At 42.2% G+C, this 17,708-nt stretch overlaps 1 protein-coding gene across 7 annotated transcripts in view; it reads left to right on the plus strand.

Annotated features, from left to right (window-relative positions):
* The window catches only part of LOC148029199 (uncharacterized), a 121,383-nt gene that overhangs the window by 67,661 nt on the left and 36,014 nt on the right, over nucleotides 1-17,708 (plus strand). For 6 of the 7 annotated variants that reach the window (XM_087687949.1, XM_087687948.1, XM_087687950.1 and 3 more), the window contains exon 3: nucleotides 7,751-7,863. In XM_087687949.1, the coding sequence (XP_087544075.1) occupies nucleotides 7,751-7,863 (113 nt within the window). Of the gene's footprint in view, nucleotides 1-7,750; nucleotides 7,902-17,708 lie in introns of those variants that run through there. The other variant, XM_087687952.1, reaches the window with a different exon arrangement.

A 17,708-nucleotide genomic window follows, 5' to 3' on the forward strand; every position in this document is an offset into this window, starting at 1 on the left:
TGAAGCTATCATCAAATTCTTCTGGCTCTTGCTGGTCATCAGCCTCTTTATGCATTGAAGTGACAACATTTGGGTCATTTTCCATATTTTCAGCATGCTGTCCATGCTGAGAACCATGCCCAATATTAGTCATGGCATTTTTCCCTTCATAATGTGATTGGCCAAGGATTGATGCATTCTCTCCACTTGATCCCGTATCACCATGTGAAGATGTGCTTGCTGTAATTCACTACTGAGAACAATTTCAGCAATAATGCAATAGTCCCAAGTTGCAATTAAGTACCATGGGCCGACCAATTCAAAGGATTTGATGGTGTCCTGGTAACAGAACCATGAAACTAGCCTTCCTTCTATGGATGGGTGGTAAGTCCCTGATTACAACTTAATTATAGTAGGAAACAACAAATGCAAATCTGAAAATACAAATTTACCTATTGATCTTGGACAATGCACACTCGATTGGCCCCAAAATTGGTGCCCCTTTCGGTATTCTTTAGCTTTATTGAAGAAAAAGTTGATTCATAATGGGATTCTCCCGATCCCCTTCTCAATCCAAACTCCCCTTGTTGTCCAAAGTGACCAGCAAGTCTTCAATCAGATTTGCTCCTTGATTTAGACACTTAATTGGCCTTCACCCACTTCATAGACGATGTAAATACCCCAAATTCAATGGCTAGCTAGTCCTCCACCTAAATTTAGTTGAAATTCACATTTAGCCCTAAAAAATCCAAGTCTTGGAGCTTTTAATTTTTGGCACTCTTCTCAAGGCTGCTGCTAAACCCTAATTTCTACTGTAAATTAGGGTTTGGGAGATGAGAAAGTTTAGAGAGAGTAAATTCAGAGTTTTGTCGCGAAGAATGACTGAAAATCAGTCAAATGCAGTTACTGCTCTACCACAACAGCATTAAATGCTATCTCGTACAGCTGAGACATGCAAATCAACTGTCACCTTGTACTTGGATGCAATTGCCCAACTGTGGAGGGTCCAAATCTACAATCCTCAAAATTCATTGGTGGCTGGCTGCAATGGCCTAAAATAGGCTGGCTATGGCTGCTCACAGCTCTCCCACATTTGCCACAGCAAGAATGATCTCGTTTTTTCTCTTCTTCAGCCTTTTATCAGCCGGTATGGGCAAGTTTGCCAAGTGGCAGCCTTCCCAAATGGTTTTTCCAACATTATCCATAATTAAATATTAATTTTCAGCCTTTAATTATTGAAAATTAATCTAATAATTATTTCCGTGTCTAGAAAAATAATCTGGCTAGCCAATAATTTAGTTGGTTGGGCATCTTCCACTCCCGAATCTCTTTGTGCCATCTTTGACCATTAGATCGGTGTTAGATACCATTAAATGCCACATCTCTAGTGTCACCAATTGACACTTATGGCCAAATGAATGACCTAAGCCAACAATTAACACTAGATACCACCAAGTACTCGTGCAACATAATTTATGACAACTTTTGCCTTTGATATCCCGTGATTTTCGCGGGTCTTAGGGTCGTAAATTTACTCTAACCCCAGTTGCACCTCACATGTGTAACATTTACTCAATCATGTGATTAAAAATTAATCCACATGTTAAGTAAGGTTTCAAAAATACATGCCTCATGACATAGAACTTCTAAAATGGAGCGCGAGGGACGGTTAGGCAATGATGACAAAGTACCATCACCACAAATAGGCATCGAAGAAATGCCACCAACAATGACTATATCCTTTAATAGATGGAGATCTTGCAGTAATCTCCTCGAAGAGTCATATGGCTTGAAGCATTGTTGATGAACCAAGGCTTTTTTGAAGATGAGATAGTTGAAGAAAAAAGATGTTTCATCTCATGGATGTGAAGGAACAGAGATTCATAGGTAATAGCTGGAGTAGAGGTAGAGGAAGACTTAGATGATTTAGCTCCATCCTAAACTCTTGGACAAAGGTGGGGGTACTTTTTCGAACACTTTTCCCTTGGATGGATACCCTTGCCACAGTGTGGGCATTTAGGCTTCCTCCTTGAATCTATGTTAGAGCTCGAAGAAGTCTCAAAGTGCTTAAGTTACGTCCTCTTGTTTTTTTCCTTCTTGTTTTTCCCTCACAAACCTACAATAAAAACATTAGTAAAGCCAGATCCATGGGCTCCAATCTCTTTGAGTCACTCTTCATGCTTTAAAACAAGTGGAGCTAACTCCTCCCATAGAATGGTGTCCCAAACTCTAGAGGTAAGCAAGTTGGTTTAAAATCCCAAATATGCAAGTAGACTAAGGAGTCACTTCATGAGAAGTTTGAAATGATTTATATAGGTCTTCTTCATTTCTTTCTAGGTTATGAGATATAGCAATGTGAAAGAGGGATCTCTCTCCCCCAATGGTGGTATGTGCATGAGCTTTCGACCACTTTTGAGATGATTGGATGTTGTACTATCTTTGGTTCTATGGATCCGAATTGGAAGACTTTGGCTCTATTGATTCACTGACAGCATATGCTTCCCAATAGCAATAATTGATTGGGTCTTTCATTTGTAGACTACCTTGCAGATTCTTTGTCTTGTGAAGAGAACCCTCAATCTGGGCCTATTCTATCCAATAGATATTGGTGATTGAGCTTTGATGCTTCGAGGCTAGATAGATTTAGACTAGGCTGGTGATGTTGATTGGAGGTGATTGACTACATGCTATTGTTTCCTACTAGGTCTAGTTGCTATCTCTTGGAGTAGCAAGAAGCAGTTGATTATATTGTATCTCAATGTGTTTCGTACGTGCATGAAACATTGGGTTCTGTGCCATTGCAATAGCACTCTGACTGTCAGTAAACAAAGGAGTAGGCTCTGCCATTGTACTTAGCTTCACAAGACAATGTGGCAACAATGGATTGTTTCTTGCTAAGCCAAGAAATGCAAGAAGAGCAAAGAAAGAAACATTTGCCACTGGTAAAGTGGCGAGAATCAAAATCACCAGCCCAATCTAAATCGCTGTAAGCGTGTAATTGTAGCAATCCCCCCATTGGCATAAAGCAATCCCAGAGTCCTCGTGCCTTGCAAAGAATGGAAAACACACTCCACAGCTTGCCAATGTGACATGCGTGGGCTATGCATATATCTACTCAAGGCTGAAATTGCAAACTGAATATCTGGCCTTGTGTTGCATAAATGAATGAGATAGCCAATTGCTGAGTATATGTATGGATATCAAACATATCACTGTCATCATGCAAAGACAAGTTAAGTCTAGTTTCCATTGGTGTGCTCATTATTGGCTTGCAATCTTGGAAGCCAAATCTCTCAAGGAGTTTATTAATATATCTGGATTGTGATAATCCAATGCCTCTAGCATCATGAATAAACTGAATGCCTACATAGTAATGCAAAGGCCCCAAATTTGACTTTTCAAAAGTTTGCTGCAAATTATTCTTAAATGCTGAAATTTGATCAACATGTGTCCCTGTGAGTAGAAGATTGGCCACATAAAGATAGATGACCATAGCAAGGATCCCCCCTCTTTGCATATGTAAAGACTAAACTTTGATGGGCTATTTATGAATCCTTGGTTGAGTAAGAAGGCATTATTTTTTGCATACCAAACTCGTGGAGCTTGTTTCAAAGCATACAAGGCCTTTTTCAGCTTGCATACCAAGTGTTCGGATCCTTTAACTACAAAACCAATGGGTTGCTGTACATACACTTCTTCCTGAAGTTCCCCATGTAAAAATGCAATTTTAATGGCAAGCTGATGCACAATCCAACCATAAATGGCAGCCAATGCAACCGTACACATGATAGTGGTCATACAGGATGTAGGAGCAAATGTCTCCTCATAATCAATGCCTTCATTTTGCGCATAGCCTTTTGCCATAAGCTTGGCTTTGTACTTATCAATGGGTCCATTTGCTTTTTGTTTCAACTTATAAACCCATTTAGTACCAATGGGTTTCTTCCCAAGAGGCAATGTAACTAATTTCCATGTTTGATTCTAAATATAGGATCATATTCAGCTTGCATTGTTGCCATTCAATGCACACTCTGTTGTGTATCCTCAAAAGAATCATGCTCATCATCATCATGTGTGTTTGCTGCCATAACAAACTCCATTGCATTAGCATAATCATACAAACGTGCTTGTCTTCGAGTACAACCAGCAGAAGGAGCATTCAAATGACTATCTTGCGTAGTTTGCAAATACCATCTAGGTATGTGCCTAGCTTCTTGACTATGTACATGCTCTTGCTGAACCTCTTGTTCAACATCTTGATGAATATTCTAATCAGCCATAAGCTGAATTTCTGCATTATTTAATGGAGCAATTGGTCGAACATTTTGTTCATTTAATGGAGTTCCACCTGTATCATAAAAAGAAATGGTCAGCAACCCTTCAAACACATCTTTTGCAACTTGATATGTCTCATAACCAGCAAGAGGTAATTTTGATTTTTCATCAAAAATCACATCTTTACTAACAAAAACTTTCTTGGAAATAGAATCGTACAATTTGTACCCTTTGCTTTCACTAGTGTACCCCACAAATATGCATTTGATATCCTTATGGTCCAACTTTTTTCTCAATGCTTTGGGAATATGAGTATGTGCAAGACATCCAAAGGTACGAAAGTGACTAATTGAAGATTTATGGCTGTTCCAAGCCTCAAAAGGTGTAAAACCTTTCAATGCTTTAGTAGGGCACAAAATGTGACAAGCACACATAACTGCTTCCATCCAAAAAACATGTGGCAATTTCTTAGCTTTCAACATACATCTAGCCATCTCCATGAGTGACCAATTTTTCCATTCTGTATAACCCCATTTTGCTGTGGAGTATATGTAGTAGTAAACTAATGTGCAATACATTTTTGCTTTAGAAAGGAATTCAACAATGAAGGCATATATTTTCCCCTTCTGCTCGATTGGTTTTCCACAAGTGCAATAAAGCCAAGAATGCACCATATACTTTTGACTTTTTAATTAATGAAAAACCCAACACAAACATATAAAGTCATCAATGATGGTAACGAAGTAAAAACATCCACCCAATGACTTTGTGTGCATGAGTCCACATATATTTGAATGCACAATTTGCAACCTGGCCTTAGCTTTGAAAGCAACATCACGAGGGAAAGAAAACCGATGCATTTTTTCCAAAATGCATCGCTCACAAATGTGCTCAGGAGGTCTCTCCAAGAGAGGACCCTTCCAACATCTGAGTATGTTGCATAAGCATTAGACTACCATAGTTCACATGCCCCATACGAGTATGCCATAACTCTGTGTGTGATATAGCAGGAGTAAGAGTAGAAGCCAAATAAGCTGGCTGATTAATAGAGCGAGCATCTAACTCATAAAGTCCGTGACATAATGTGCCAGTGATCACCAAAGTCAAGAATTCGTTATCCATGTTCATGCATTTGTTATCATCAAAAGTGACTTGCATTTTAGATTTTGCTAAAGAAGAAATGGACAACAAATTTTTCTTTATCCCTGGCACATATTAAGCATCATGCAAACAAAGAGCAGAGCCATCAATGGCTTTCAAAACAATCTCTCCAATGCCTCTAATAGGATAAGATGCATTGTTAGCACATTGTACTGATTTGCCAACAGGAGCTGCAACAATTACCAACCTTTCCAAGAAGGAAGGCTGGTTTCAAAAACCCAACAAGAGTTGAATAGCCTAGGTGTGGAATCCAGTATTTCATATGAGGATGAAGCACATAAAGATCAAGTATCATTTCATCCATGGGAGATCTTGGATGGTACCATTGATGTGGAGTATTGTACAAGAAAGGGTAATTTGGCAAATTTGTTTACCAAGGCACTTCCTTAGGCTGTTCTTCATTAGCATTCCAGATCCATGAGCCTCATGTTGTGTCTAGGATCTAAGAGGGGTGTTAACAGTTTTGGGCATCTCTGGGATGACCATCGGCTTGGGGAGGTACATTGGGCAGCAGTGTTGGCACTAGGACTAGTTGGACAGCAGACCGTACAGGCAGTGGGCATGTGTCCCAGGCAATAGGCAAGAGTAGCGCAGGCAGGTCTAGTTAGACTGCCATGTGGCAGGGCAGTCCGACCTGTCTAGTCAGCTGCATTTGATGCAGATCGATTGCATGTTTTTGTCCTTTTCTTTCAGCATATTTATAGGCACTTTCTACCGAGTCTTTGTCACTTCAGTTTCGTGTAGGTTGAGAGATCTTCTAGTTGTTCATATGCACATAGTCCATTGTGCATACTTTGCATTCCATAATAGTATTCATTGTACTACAGTCTTCAGCATTCTATTGTCTATTTCTTTCTCTTCTCTCCATGTCAGTGTTTTCTTTCAGTCCAGAAATACATTTCTGCACCGTAGCACCCTGACATGGTATCAGAGTAGTGTTAAGGGGCTGATTGATCATGGACAGACCTGAAGGGGAGATTTCAACACGACACCAAGGTTTTGTTTTCAACGTTTGAGTGTGATCGGGAGGGCTGCACATTGATACAAGGCTAGAACAAGTGGATAAGCATATGAAAGGAGGCTTGCTTGCTGTTTTTTGTGTGCAGGAAAGTTGTCAGAGGAGGAGAAAGGCTGCTTTTTGGCCTTTCTGAATCTGCAATAGATTTGATTTTTAATTGCCTCTGCTGGTTAACACTGTCCAACAGTGGTAGCACCTCTACTAGCTTCTTGAGGACCTTTGTTATCGATAGTTGAATGGCCTGTGAGAGGCACAATTGCTAATATAGAACATAGAGATTAGATCTCTATTAGCTGTTGTTTCTCATAAGGTATCATCTTTTCATGCTTAAGTTCCTTTAGTGTTAAATTTCAGGACGTTCATCCCAAGTGCTGAGGTGGCACAATAAGCATTGTAGTTCATAACCTTGCTCAGTCTTGTCACCTATGTGGCTTTGTCTAGCTTGTTTGTTGGTGTTGAAGTGTTCTCCACTCATTTAGTAGCTTCCATTGACTGGCATGGAATATGTGTCCTACACCACACAATCGACTTGATGCTTGCACTTCTGATGCATAAGATGACAAAAAACAGAGTAATTCTCCTAGAAACTTGAGCATCATCTCTCATGAGTCATCATACTTCTGACTTTGCAAAAATCTTCTTGTATCTTGGTTTGGTGGGTGGTAGAAGATCAGGAAATACTCCTCTGGCTGATAAAGCTAGTGACTATGAGTGAAGATCAACAATAGTTTAATGCAGTAGGATTGCATCCAAGGTTACTCAGATCTCATAAAATAATTGCGAGTTTTTGTCTCCCAAGGACACCAAGAGACAGTATCATGGCTTTTTCCAAGACATCAAGGCTTTTCAGGAAAAGCAACTGCTCTTCTGGAAACCCACTTTCCATAACATGGCCTTACAGAGCCATGATGCCTTTTTTTCCAAGCACACCAAGGTTCTTTAGCAATTAACATGGCCTTAGTACTTACAAACATCCATTATGGATTTTTACCTTACCTCTCTTGAATGTGGACCTCGATCTCCTCTCTTGACTTCTTCTTTAGAGTGGCCAGCTTGTGATGCTCGGCTATCTCATACTTTGTTTCTGCTATTTGAAATTTGGAACTATATAATTTCTTTGAAAAGCAGCATAGTAAATCATGTAATTATGGTTTTTTGGACCTATATAATTTCTTTGAAAAGCAGTGTAGTAAATCGTGTATACGAGTGGCTCAGGCAACTCTGAGCTTGACAGTGAGTTGATGATATTGCACCTTTTATGTCAACGTTGAAAATGCCGTTTGTTGCTAGATCTAACTCATTTCTTTTCTTTCTCAGGAGCTATTGATGCTGAAGAGTTAGTAACAGCTTTCAATGTCTTAGGCATGCGAGTAAAGAAGTCTGAAGTAGAAAAGATGCTTGCAGAGGTGGATGCTGATGGTTCAGGAGAGGTGGGACAGAAATGCTAATTCAATGTTACCCATATGAGGTTCCTTACATTATCATCAATACTACTTGACAAATGCTTATGGTGTAATGACTTGCACAAGCAATTCAATACATGGCTTTGGAAGCCCCAGCCATTTTTGCCATTCAGGAAAAGGTTTCAAAGCTTGCTAAGTTGGTAGCATTAGTGTCTAACACGTGTGTGTGTGCGCGTGCGTGCACGCTTCTTCTATTGGGAAAAAAAATCATCAAGAGAATAAATCACTCAGGCCAACAACAGGTGTGCGACATCTAGAAAAATCAAAACATCATGTGGCACTATAGCACCAAGTTCAAAAGTCTGTCTTTTTCTGTGAATGCACATTTCCCTAGGCTATGGAATCTATTTAGACAGGATCCGTGTTCTCAAGACACTGAGGACAGCAGCAATCCTGTACTAAAACTTTGATAGCTAAGAATTGGATCCTGCAGTAATACTCAGCCTGGAGGTTCTGTCTTAGGTACTGGACTGCTTACATTACAGCAGGCAACCGACAGATGTGGCCATGATAGAGGGGAGCATAGAGTTGTGGATCAGTTCTGTGTGCATGTTGAGGTACATCCCATAAACAGGCTTAAAGGAATAGGGCATCTATTCTCATTTTAATTGTCTTTCCTGGGCCCTAGCTGTGTCTTCTTTGTATTTGATTGATGACGCCTCATATTGACTTAGTCACTTGATTAATTATGAGTCACTCGATCAGTCACATCTTTAAAGAGTGCTGATCTTGAAAAGCTTTAGTGAGAGCATTGCTAGATGGACATCTGTGTATGACCTCAATTGGCGTATTTCTGCTTTGCATATGATATCATTGATGAACCCTACAAAAGGTATGCAATGTTTCATAAGGTCTTATTTATAGTTTGTGACTGCCCATTTGACTTTCCATGACAGGCAATATCCAAGTTGTTAAAGTGTGCCTGTCTATACTGCCCATTGAACCTGGCATCTCTGTTGAAGACATCATGACAATGTGCCTTTCAATAGCTCCCATTGAATCTGGAAGTTGCCGTATGTATCTGAATATATTTAATTTGGATAGGCCATGTAAGACATTAACATGTCATGAATTAAAGAATTGTGAAATATTTATGGCACTTTGATACGTTGTGCATGGATGAGATGATATTACTTGCTCAATCATCCCAATAGTGTGAGGATGGCACCATACTGCAACCACCTGCTCTTCTTTTTAGAGGCTGGTGGCCATCCATAGAAGTCTCCTTCAAGGGCCATCAAGAATGGTTTGAGATCGAATATCTGTCCAAAGAGAACCAACTCATCTACTTTGGTTTGAAACCGACCTAGGATTGTGGTAGCCTTTTATAGACATTGTAATAACCCGTCTGTGTTTCAAACAACCTGCACCCACCCTTTTTGTTTCACATGTACTCAGAAAAATCAAAGCTACAAATGTGCAGACCCAGATGTAATCCTGCAGTCCTGCAGGTCTGTGCATATGGATGCTCATGAGAGACACTATGAGAAACCCTTGCTTATAGTGGAGAAAATTGTAGTCCAAGATCCGCAAAGCACAGTAGCTTGCTAATCTCAATTGTCCTACTTCGGATTGCACAATTGTCAACATAGCTGCAGTCAACAGTTAAAATGCACAAATTTACTCTTGTTACACACATCCATCCACCCACAGACACATGAGTTGAGGTACCAGCTATTATTGCCTAAGGTTTTCTACCTAACCCCAACTGAGATGCCCTAGGTGCATTAAAATACTGTGAGAGGATAGAGGTAGGGTAGACAAGGTCAGGTTGTGAATTTGTAGTGAAATCAACTTTTCCGCTACGTGTTGCTAGTTATGCTCACTATGAGAAGGAAAGCCCATGGAGGTTAGTCATCTCAAATGTAGAGGTCAGTAGCTAAATTATCCGAGTAGTGTGATGATGGCATCATACTACGATCACTTGCTCTTCTTTTTGTCAAAAGACGATATACTAGCGAGATAGTAGGGTTTGTGGGGAGGAACACGGAGTCAACTCGGTAAACATTGAGAGGAGAAGAGAAGAGAGAAGAAACTATGATGAATGGAATGATGAGAATCTGAATCATGGAGTGAATGTGATACAAGGGAACAAGGGTGCCGTAGCACAAGGAAGATGATGAAGATAGCCACGAACCACGAACCACGAACCACAAACCACAATGTCCTCTTGAAGGGGTTTTAGGGCAGTGGAGAGGCTGGAGAGAAGAGGTGACGAACTAAAGGAATTAGCTGTGAAGAATGAGTGATAGAGGCAGCCTATAAATAGGCAAGAGACTGTCTAGGGTGGCACGCAGAGGGAGGGCGGCTATCTAGGGTGGCACCACATTGTGGGCGCCAAGTCCCTTTTTGGGGTTATCCACTATGAAACCTTGAATGCAAAACACGAAACCCTAAACACAAAACGCAAAACACAAAATTGCGGGTGAAGGGTTTCTCAACACCCCCTCTCAGGCCCAAAAAGGGGAAGAAGAGAAGAGTGAGGTGGAGATGGAATGTTACATATGTGAAGAAAATTGCTAGGGTTTGCACTGAGGACACAGAGTGTACAAACATGGCAGAAACACAAAGAGACAGACACAAACACAGAGAGCAAAACTCAAACCCTAAATGCAAAACTCAAAACTCGAACATAGAAACTCAAACACAAAAAAAAGAAGGGAGAGAGAGAACACAACTGTGAAGTGAATGAATGCTGTAAATGAATGTAAGAGTGTAAAGTGTGCTCAAGGGCAGAGCAATGTCGAAGTGTGACGTCCACCGGAGACGGATCCCAAGTCTATGACTACCAGTTGGAGTGTAGGAGTGCTGAATAGTGAATGGCAATAGTCTGGTCACCAAAACGCAGCAGTTTGGAGGTTGGAAACTGGTAAATGCAGCAATGTACAACTGATTGGAGGTTGGAAACTGCGCACAGGATGCTGTAAACAGCAAGCTGAAACAGTGTCTGATGTGGCTAGCGATGACTGGATGATCAGATCACAGTAGATGATGATGTCACTAGCAGCTGATGTCAGCACGGATGAAGGCGCAAGCAGCAAGAGCAAACATGCTTGGAGTGGCAGCAGTCTTGAGGGCTGGATAGCCATGTGGGAGGAGGCTGATGGCTGAAATCTGCACTGGAGAGTGTGAAATTTGCACAGACGGAATGAGGCTGAATGGGGGCAGGCTGTCTATTTGTATATGTGGAAGGGCGCCCCAAAAATTAGGGTTTCCACTGAACTCTCTCGAACCGCTCCTCGTTTTAGGGTTTTTTAACTAAAAGAGCATTTTTTAGTGTGTTTTGTGGTTGTTTAAGAGGCTAATTAGCAAGTAATGCATATTTTAGCTCAACAACATACTGAAGAATGCTCATGTAGCGCCACTTGGACAGTGTCCCTCATGGGGAAATTGTTTACTTGCCCAAGTGCCCTAGTACAAAGATGATGAAATCATGCAATGCATAGGAGGAATGTTGGACTTTGTGTGGCGCCGAGAACCATAAGGATATGCTTGTACTCGATCTCAAGAGTTGGCTCCATGTTGACCAAGGGATGAAGAATATCCACCTTGTAATTTGAGAATACCACTTGAAAGGAGAGACCTTTGAAGATAGTTAGGAGACGGGATGAGTTGTAGAACCCGAAACTCAACTTTGGAGAGCAGCCACTAGCTCCTTGACTCCATGCTGGAAGGAATACGAAGGCCTAGCCACCAAGTTGTTGCTAAAGACGCAAGGGCCCCGATCTAGGTAGATTCTCTAGATCTTGGGTATGAGTAGAGGAAATGACTGCTCAAAGGAGATCCTCTCCTTGAAAGTGAAAGGTGGTGGTATGTGAAGAACTTCATGGCAGATAGGGTCCATCAGTAGAAGTAGGAGCCCCCTGTGAAGCCAAAGATTGGAACCCCCCTCTGAGGGCGAAGTAAGAAAATTTCCCTCTGAATCCCAGTCTGAAAGAGGAAGGGAATCCAACCATTCATGGCTCACGGACTGCGAATCATCAGATGAAGAAGGAAGTGCCATACCGGTCGTACCAAAGAAGGTATCTAGGGCTCGAAAGAAGAAGTCGGAAAGCACCCAGAAGTGGCCTCTCGAACCTGAGTGTAAGAGGGTGGGGGGGAAGGAGGCTTAGGGTGAGCCAAGGGTGAGGAACAGTCGTGGGCTCTCAGGAGAGTGGACTGTGGAGGAGATGTGGGCCGTGGAAGCCACTGTACCCGGAAGTGGGTGGGGGAAACCTCCGCACAACGGGGTGGTCTCCAGGAGGGCTTATCGTCTCGTAAGGTCTTAGAGTCTTTGTGTGCTCGAAAGGACTTAGTGTGCATCAGTTGTGGCTTATTGCCTTGAGCATAATACTTCGATAGCCGATGCAGAACGATCTTTGTGGCCCAGAAAGGAGAGGTGGTATAGGAAGTGCCAGGTGGGAGATGCATATACTCTGGAGGGGGGGGGTGGGGGAGCAAAGGCGAAGTCGGTAGTCATTGGTGGAATGACCGTTCTTGCCGCAGTAGGAACACCCAATAGACTGGTCATCTGTTGGTAAAGAAGCCATGGGTATCAATGTGCCTTGCTGAAGAAGGAAGAGGTTAGGCACGAACCATGAACTGCAATATCCGCCTCAAGGGCTGGGAGGGCAGTGCAAGGGCTAGAAGTGAAATGGTAGTGGGAGGAGGATGCTACCAATAGTAAGAGGTTGCAACCAGTAGAAAAACGCAAGGTATAGCAGTACGGTGGAGTTGTCGGGTTGTAGAGAATAGTCGCCAGCAGATTGGCTCAGTCGCCAGGTTGCAGAGAACAACCGCTAGCAGTTTGGCTAAGCCGCTAGCAGCAAAGAATAGCCAACAACAATTTGGTTAAGCCGCCAGCAGAGCAGGGAGGAGCTGCCAACAGTCTGATTGAGATGCTAATAGCAGAGAATAGCCGCTAATAGCAGAGAGGAGCTGCCAACAGAAGAGAACAGCCGTGAGTAGCAAGGAGGAGCCAATAGTATTTTGGGAGGTGCCACCAACAGCAGGGAGGAGCCGCCAACTAACTGGGAGATAGAGGCGGCAGCAGCAACCCTGAACACAGGTTGAGAAACAACAAACCCAAGACATAGCAACCACCAATTAGGATGTTGATGCAGTGGAAGAAGAAGAGAAGTGGATGTTAAACCTGCCACCGGTCTTTGCCTTCACTGGAATGGAGGATCTTTGCCATTGTTTGAGAAAATCCAACTTTGATACCATGTTAATAGATGACGTACCAATGAGGAAGTAGGGTTTGTAGGGAGAAACACGGATTGAACTTGGTAAACACTGAGAACAGAAGAGAATAGAGAAGAAACTTTGATGAATGGAATGATGAAGATCTGAATCATGGAGTGAATGTGATACAAGTGAACAAGGGTGCCGTAGCACAAGAAAGATGATGAAGACAGCCACGAATCATGAACCGCAATGCCCTCTTGAAGGGGTGTGAGGGCAGTGGAGAGGCTGGAGAGAAGAGGTGACAAATTGAAAGAATCAGCTGTGAAGAATGAGTGACAGAGGCAGCTTATAAATAGATAAGAGACTGTCTACGGTGGCGCCCAGAGGGAGGGCGTCAGCTGTCTAGGGTGGCGCCACATTGTGGGCCCCTAGTCCCTTTTTGGGGCTGTCCACTGTGAAACCCTAAACACAATGCGAAACCCTAAATGCAAAATGCAAAACGCAAAACTGCTGGTGAAGGGTTTCTCAACACTTTTTAGAGGTTGGTGACAGTCCATGGAAGTCTCGTCCATGGGCCATTAAGAATGGTTTGAAATCAAATATTTGTCCAAAGACAACCATACTCATCTAGCTTGGTTTTGAAACCAACCTAGGATTGTGATAACCTGTAATAGGCATTGTAATAGCCTGTCCGTGTAACAAGCAAGTTGCACCCCTTATCTCACATGTACTCAGAGAAATCAAAGCTACAAATGTGCAATCCTAAATGCAAGTTTGCAGTCCTGCAATTCTGTGTGTATGGATGCTCATGAGATTCAATGTTAGAAACCCTTGCTTAGAGGACATATCCATAGCTACAAATTTGTCAAGATCGCAGCCTCTCCCTCCTACGCCTTTGCTTTTCTCACTTAGCATTTGACATACTAAAGAGGAATCAAGTGTATACCATGTGACAGCAGGCAAATGTTGGCCCAACTATGGGAGTAAGAAGAAAATGAAACAGATGAGAATGCTCAATATAATGATGATTACAATGTACTCAAGTGAAATGAAACAAAGTACAATCAATCGTTAATATGCACTTTGTAGAAGATGTCTTTAATTGAAAACTCTAGGACTAACTGCACTAGGTGTACCAATTTTACACTGTTCTTCTTAGGCTGACTGTCCTTCTTCTCTTCCTTGCTATCATTTATCTTCTTGCATTTTCCTTTCTCTTTCTTCCATTTGTAGCAATCACATTTAAAGTGACCCTTCTTGCCACAATGATGACATTCAACATCTTTGCCACGTGATTTACTGTCTCTCTTGCTATCATATTTGCCCTTTTGCTGTGATCTGCCCCTAGTATGCAAAGCACTGGAAGACTTATTGGTTTGTTTTGCTGATTCATCTCTTCCATAAGTAGAGCACTCTCTACATCAGCATACAAAAGGATCACATTAGAATTGCTCATAGCAGTCCTGAATGTATCCCAACTCTTTGGTAGAGTGCAAAGCAAGAAAGTAGCCTTAAATTCCTCATCAATCATGAACTTCAAGGCAACCAGCTGGCTGAAAATGGAGTTAAACTCACTCAAGTGAGTAGACATTGCTGTACCCTCTTTCATACGCAAATCCATAAGCTTTTTCAGCCAATACACTTTGCTTGCAACACTCTTCTGTGCATATAGTTCTTCCAGTCTAGTCCATATAGCATATGCAGAATCCAAACCTTCAATGTTGAATAGCAAGGCATCAGAAATCGATAGCTCTATGATTGAGTGGGCAAGCTCATTTAACTCATCCCAATTGTTGTGTTCCATGTTCACAGGCTTTGCCCCTTTGGTTTTGATTGGCTTTGCTTGCTTCTTTTGCAACAGGATATTGTAGCACTGCTTTTGCCAAACTGCAAAGTTATGTGTGCCTTCAAGCTTCTTTATGTGCATCAGATAACTGTTGTCATTCCTGCCAGCCATGATTTTCAGCCCAAATGTGACCAAAAAACCAGCAAATGCAGGCTCAAACTATCACCCAAGTGACCAAGGTACAAACAAGTACCAACCAGCAATAAATGACCACGTAGAAGCACAGATTTCAGATCTGTAAATAAATTTTCAGAAGCACCAAACCATGTGCTACAGCATTCCACAACTGATTACAGCTGTTCCAAGGGCATATGCATCACATTACATGAGAAATCCCAAATTTTAGCTGCAATTTCTGTTGTGCATGTACCCATGGGCATAAAATTTGACTCGAACGGCCAAAAACCCCAAAATTTTGTGCTCAAAGCATCAACCACACATCTGCATTTTCTTTGTCATGCATAGAACATGCCAATTTTGCCAAAATAGAGCAATTTCAGCAAAACCCCCAAATTTTACCAAGTGTTGATGTCCAAATTGCGTGGAATTCAACCTGCATGTATATAAAATCACCAAATGCTACACAGATTTTTCCCAAACTGCAAAAGCCCCAAATTGCATGGGGTCCAATGTGCATCAATGTCGAGAAATTGGGTAAATTTCAGCCCAATTTGTACATGCACATGAAAAGCCCCAAATGTTGGGGGACTAAATGTCACAAATTCTTGCAATTTCTGAGACAAATTGTCTTGTCCTGCATCACAATCCCCAAATTCGGGAAAAACCCCAAATTTTCGGGCTAAGATTACACAAATTTCAGTGAAATTGACTCATCCAAGTAAAAATCTCACTTGCATTTGAGAATCCCCAAAAATTTTCTGAGGCCTGCACATTCAATGTCTACAATTTCTGGTCCAGAGAACACTGCAATGTGTGTCGAGAAGGTCACTCGTTCTCCAGCAGCAACTCTGGCAGTCTTGGCTTTTGCCCCGTCAACCTGCAACAAGTGTCACTTTGTTGCACTCTCCTGCACCTATCGAGTGACTCTCCTGCACACGAGCCTGCCTTCGCCTTGTCTCGCCTACTTGCTCACGACTTGGAACTGTCGCCTTGGCAGTCGCCTCCTCACCCCAACTCATGCCCGGCGTCTCAAGAAGCATGCAAAACCTGATGGCTTTGATACTAGTTTGTAGTGACGGGTCCGGCATGGAGATCGAGACAGTCAGTTGTTACGCACAGTGAGAGACAGAGAGAGTGAGATATAGCAGAGTAGAGAGTGAGCACGTTTGTAGGTATAATGATGAGTCGGTACCTTTAGGTTTTTAGATAGATATACATGTGTAAGTACAAGTGCTAAGGGCATGTTCACATCCGAGCACAGTTAAAGGCACGAGAGCCTTTATTCCCAACAAGTGGATGAATATTTGATTGTGCAAGGCCGATCAAAAACTTCGACACTTGGTGAAGAGTTCGAGGAGATTTCAATTACATCCATGTTCTTGTTTCATTATAAGGTAGCAATAACTAATGTCACTCTCTACTCTGCTCTATCTCACTCTCTTTGTCTCTCTACTTTGGCTCATCTCAAGGTTAAGACCTACAAACGTGCTTAGTGATTAAGACCTACAAACGTGTAAGTACTCATCTCAAGGTTAAGACCACTTAAGATATGTAGGTATTTACCTTGTCAAGCTTAGTGAGATGCTTGATTGAGGACCAGTGTTGAGAGTCGGCTTCTCGGTGAGCTCATGATGTTCCTTGAGCATTGGAGTTGCTCACAGATCAGAAACACACTTCAGAGTATATGCTTCAGTGATTAGAATAACTGTTAATGATTCCTAGATTGAAAAAATCGAAAATAGGAGAGCTTGAAGCTCCTTGGCTATGGCTGCCAAGAAACCCATAGCCAGGGTTTTGGTCACAACAGACAGTAGGAGAGGAATTAGGTCAAAACCTCTTAGGTGAAGATGGCCCACTAGGGGGGCTAAGAAAGCCCTGGCCCCCATGGTAGCTGCCCATATTACGCCGCCTGCTGATCATGTCAGAACATGAAACGTGACGGTGCCCAGACTGCGCCGTTTTTTGAGAACTCAGCAATGCTGCCCTCCTTGTCACCCAATGTTCGTGTTTGATGCACTGTGCTGGAGCACCCTGAGTTGGGGTTGAAGTCTCCAGAAGAAATTAGGAGCTATTATTGCCTCCTTTGCATACACTAGCTCCTCCAATGTCAGGGGATCAAGTTGGCTATGGTGGAGAAGAGGGTGAAGTGAGAAAGAAGAGATTTTCTTGTGCACTTAGGTCAAGACGTAGCTGAAGAACGCTTGTTGGATCAAAGATAGCTTTGATACCATGTTGAAATATCAGAGTGGAAGCATGAGAGTGTGCACAAGAGAGAGAGAGAGAGCTCAAGTACAAGAAGAAGATCTTGCTTAGTGAGTTGTTTAGAAGTACAACTAGTACACTCTCCTCAACTGTGAGAGTGACCTTTAGGTAGTTTATATAGCCTCTAGAGAAGTTAGGGTTAGGGTTTCCCCTTGCCCTCCAGTTTGTTTACACCCAACTACCCTTATTCACCCTTGTATACATAGGGTTTACATGCCTATCTTTCAAAGTACCTTCTTGCCATCCTCAATCACCTCAAATGGAGCTTTGCCCGTAGAACTATGCACTGTGATGTAAGCAAACTCAACCAAGGGCAAATAGTACTCCCACTATGTCTTGTGGTTTGAAACATAGCACTTCAAAATATCTAACACTGTGGAATTTGCTTCCTCAGAGACTAACCATCTATCTGCGGATG

Source organism: Lygodium microphyllum, chromosome 11 (genome assembly GCF_053477565.2).
Source record: "Lygodium microphyllum isolate KBCC chromosome 11, Lygodium_microphyllum_v1.1.10, whole genome shotgun sequence".
NCBI classification, from domain to species: Eukaryota; Viridiplantae; Streptophyta; class Polypodiopsida; order Schizaeales; family Lygodiaceae; genus Lygodium; species Lygodium microphyllum.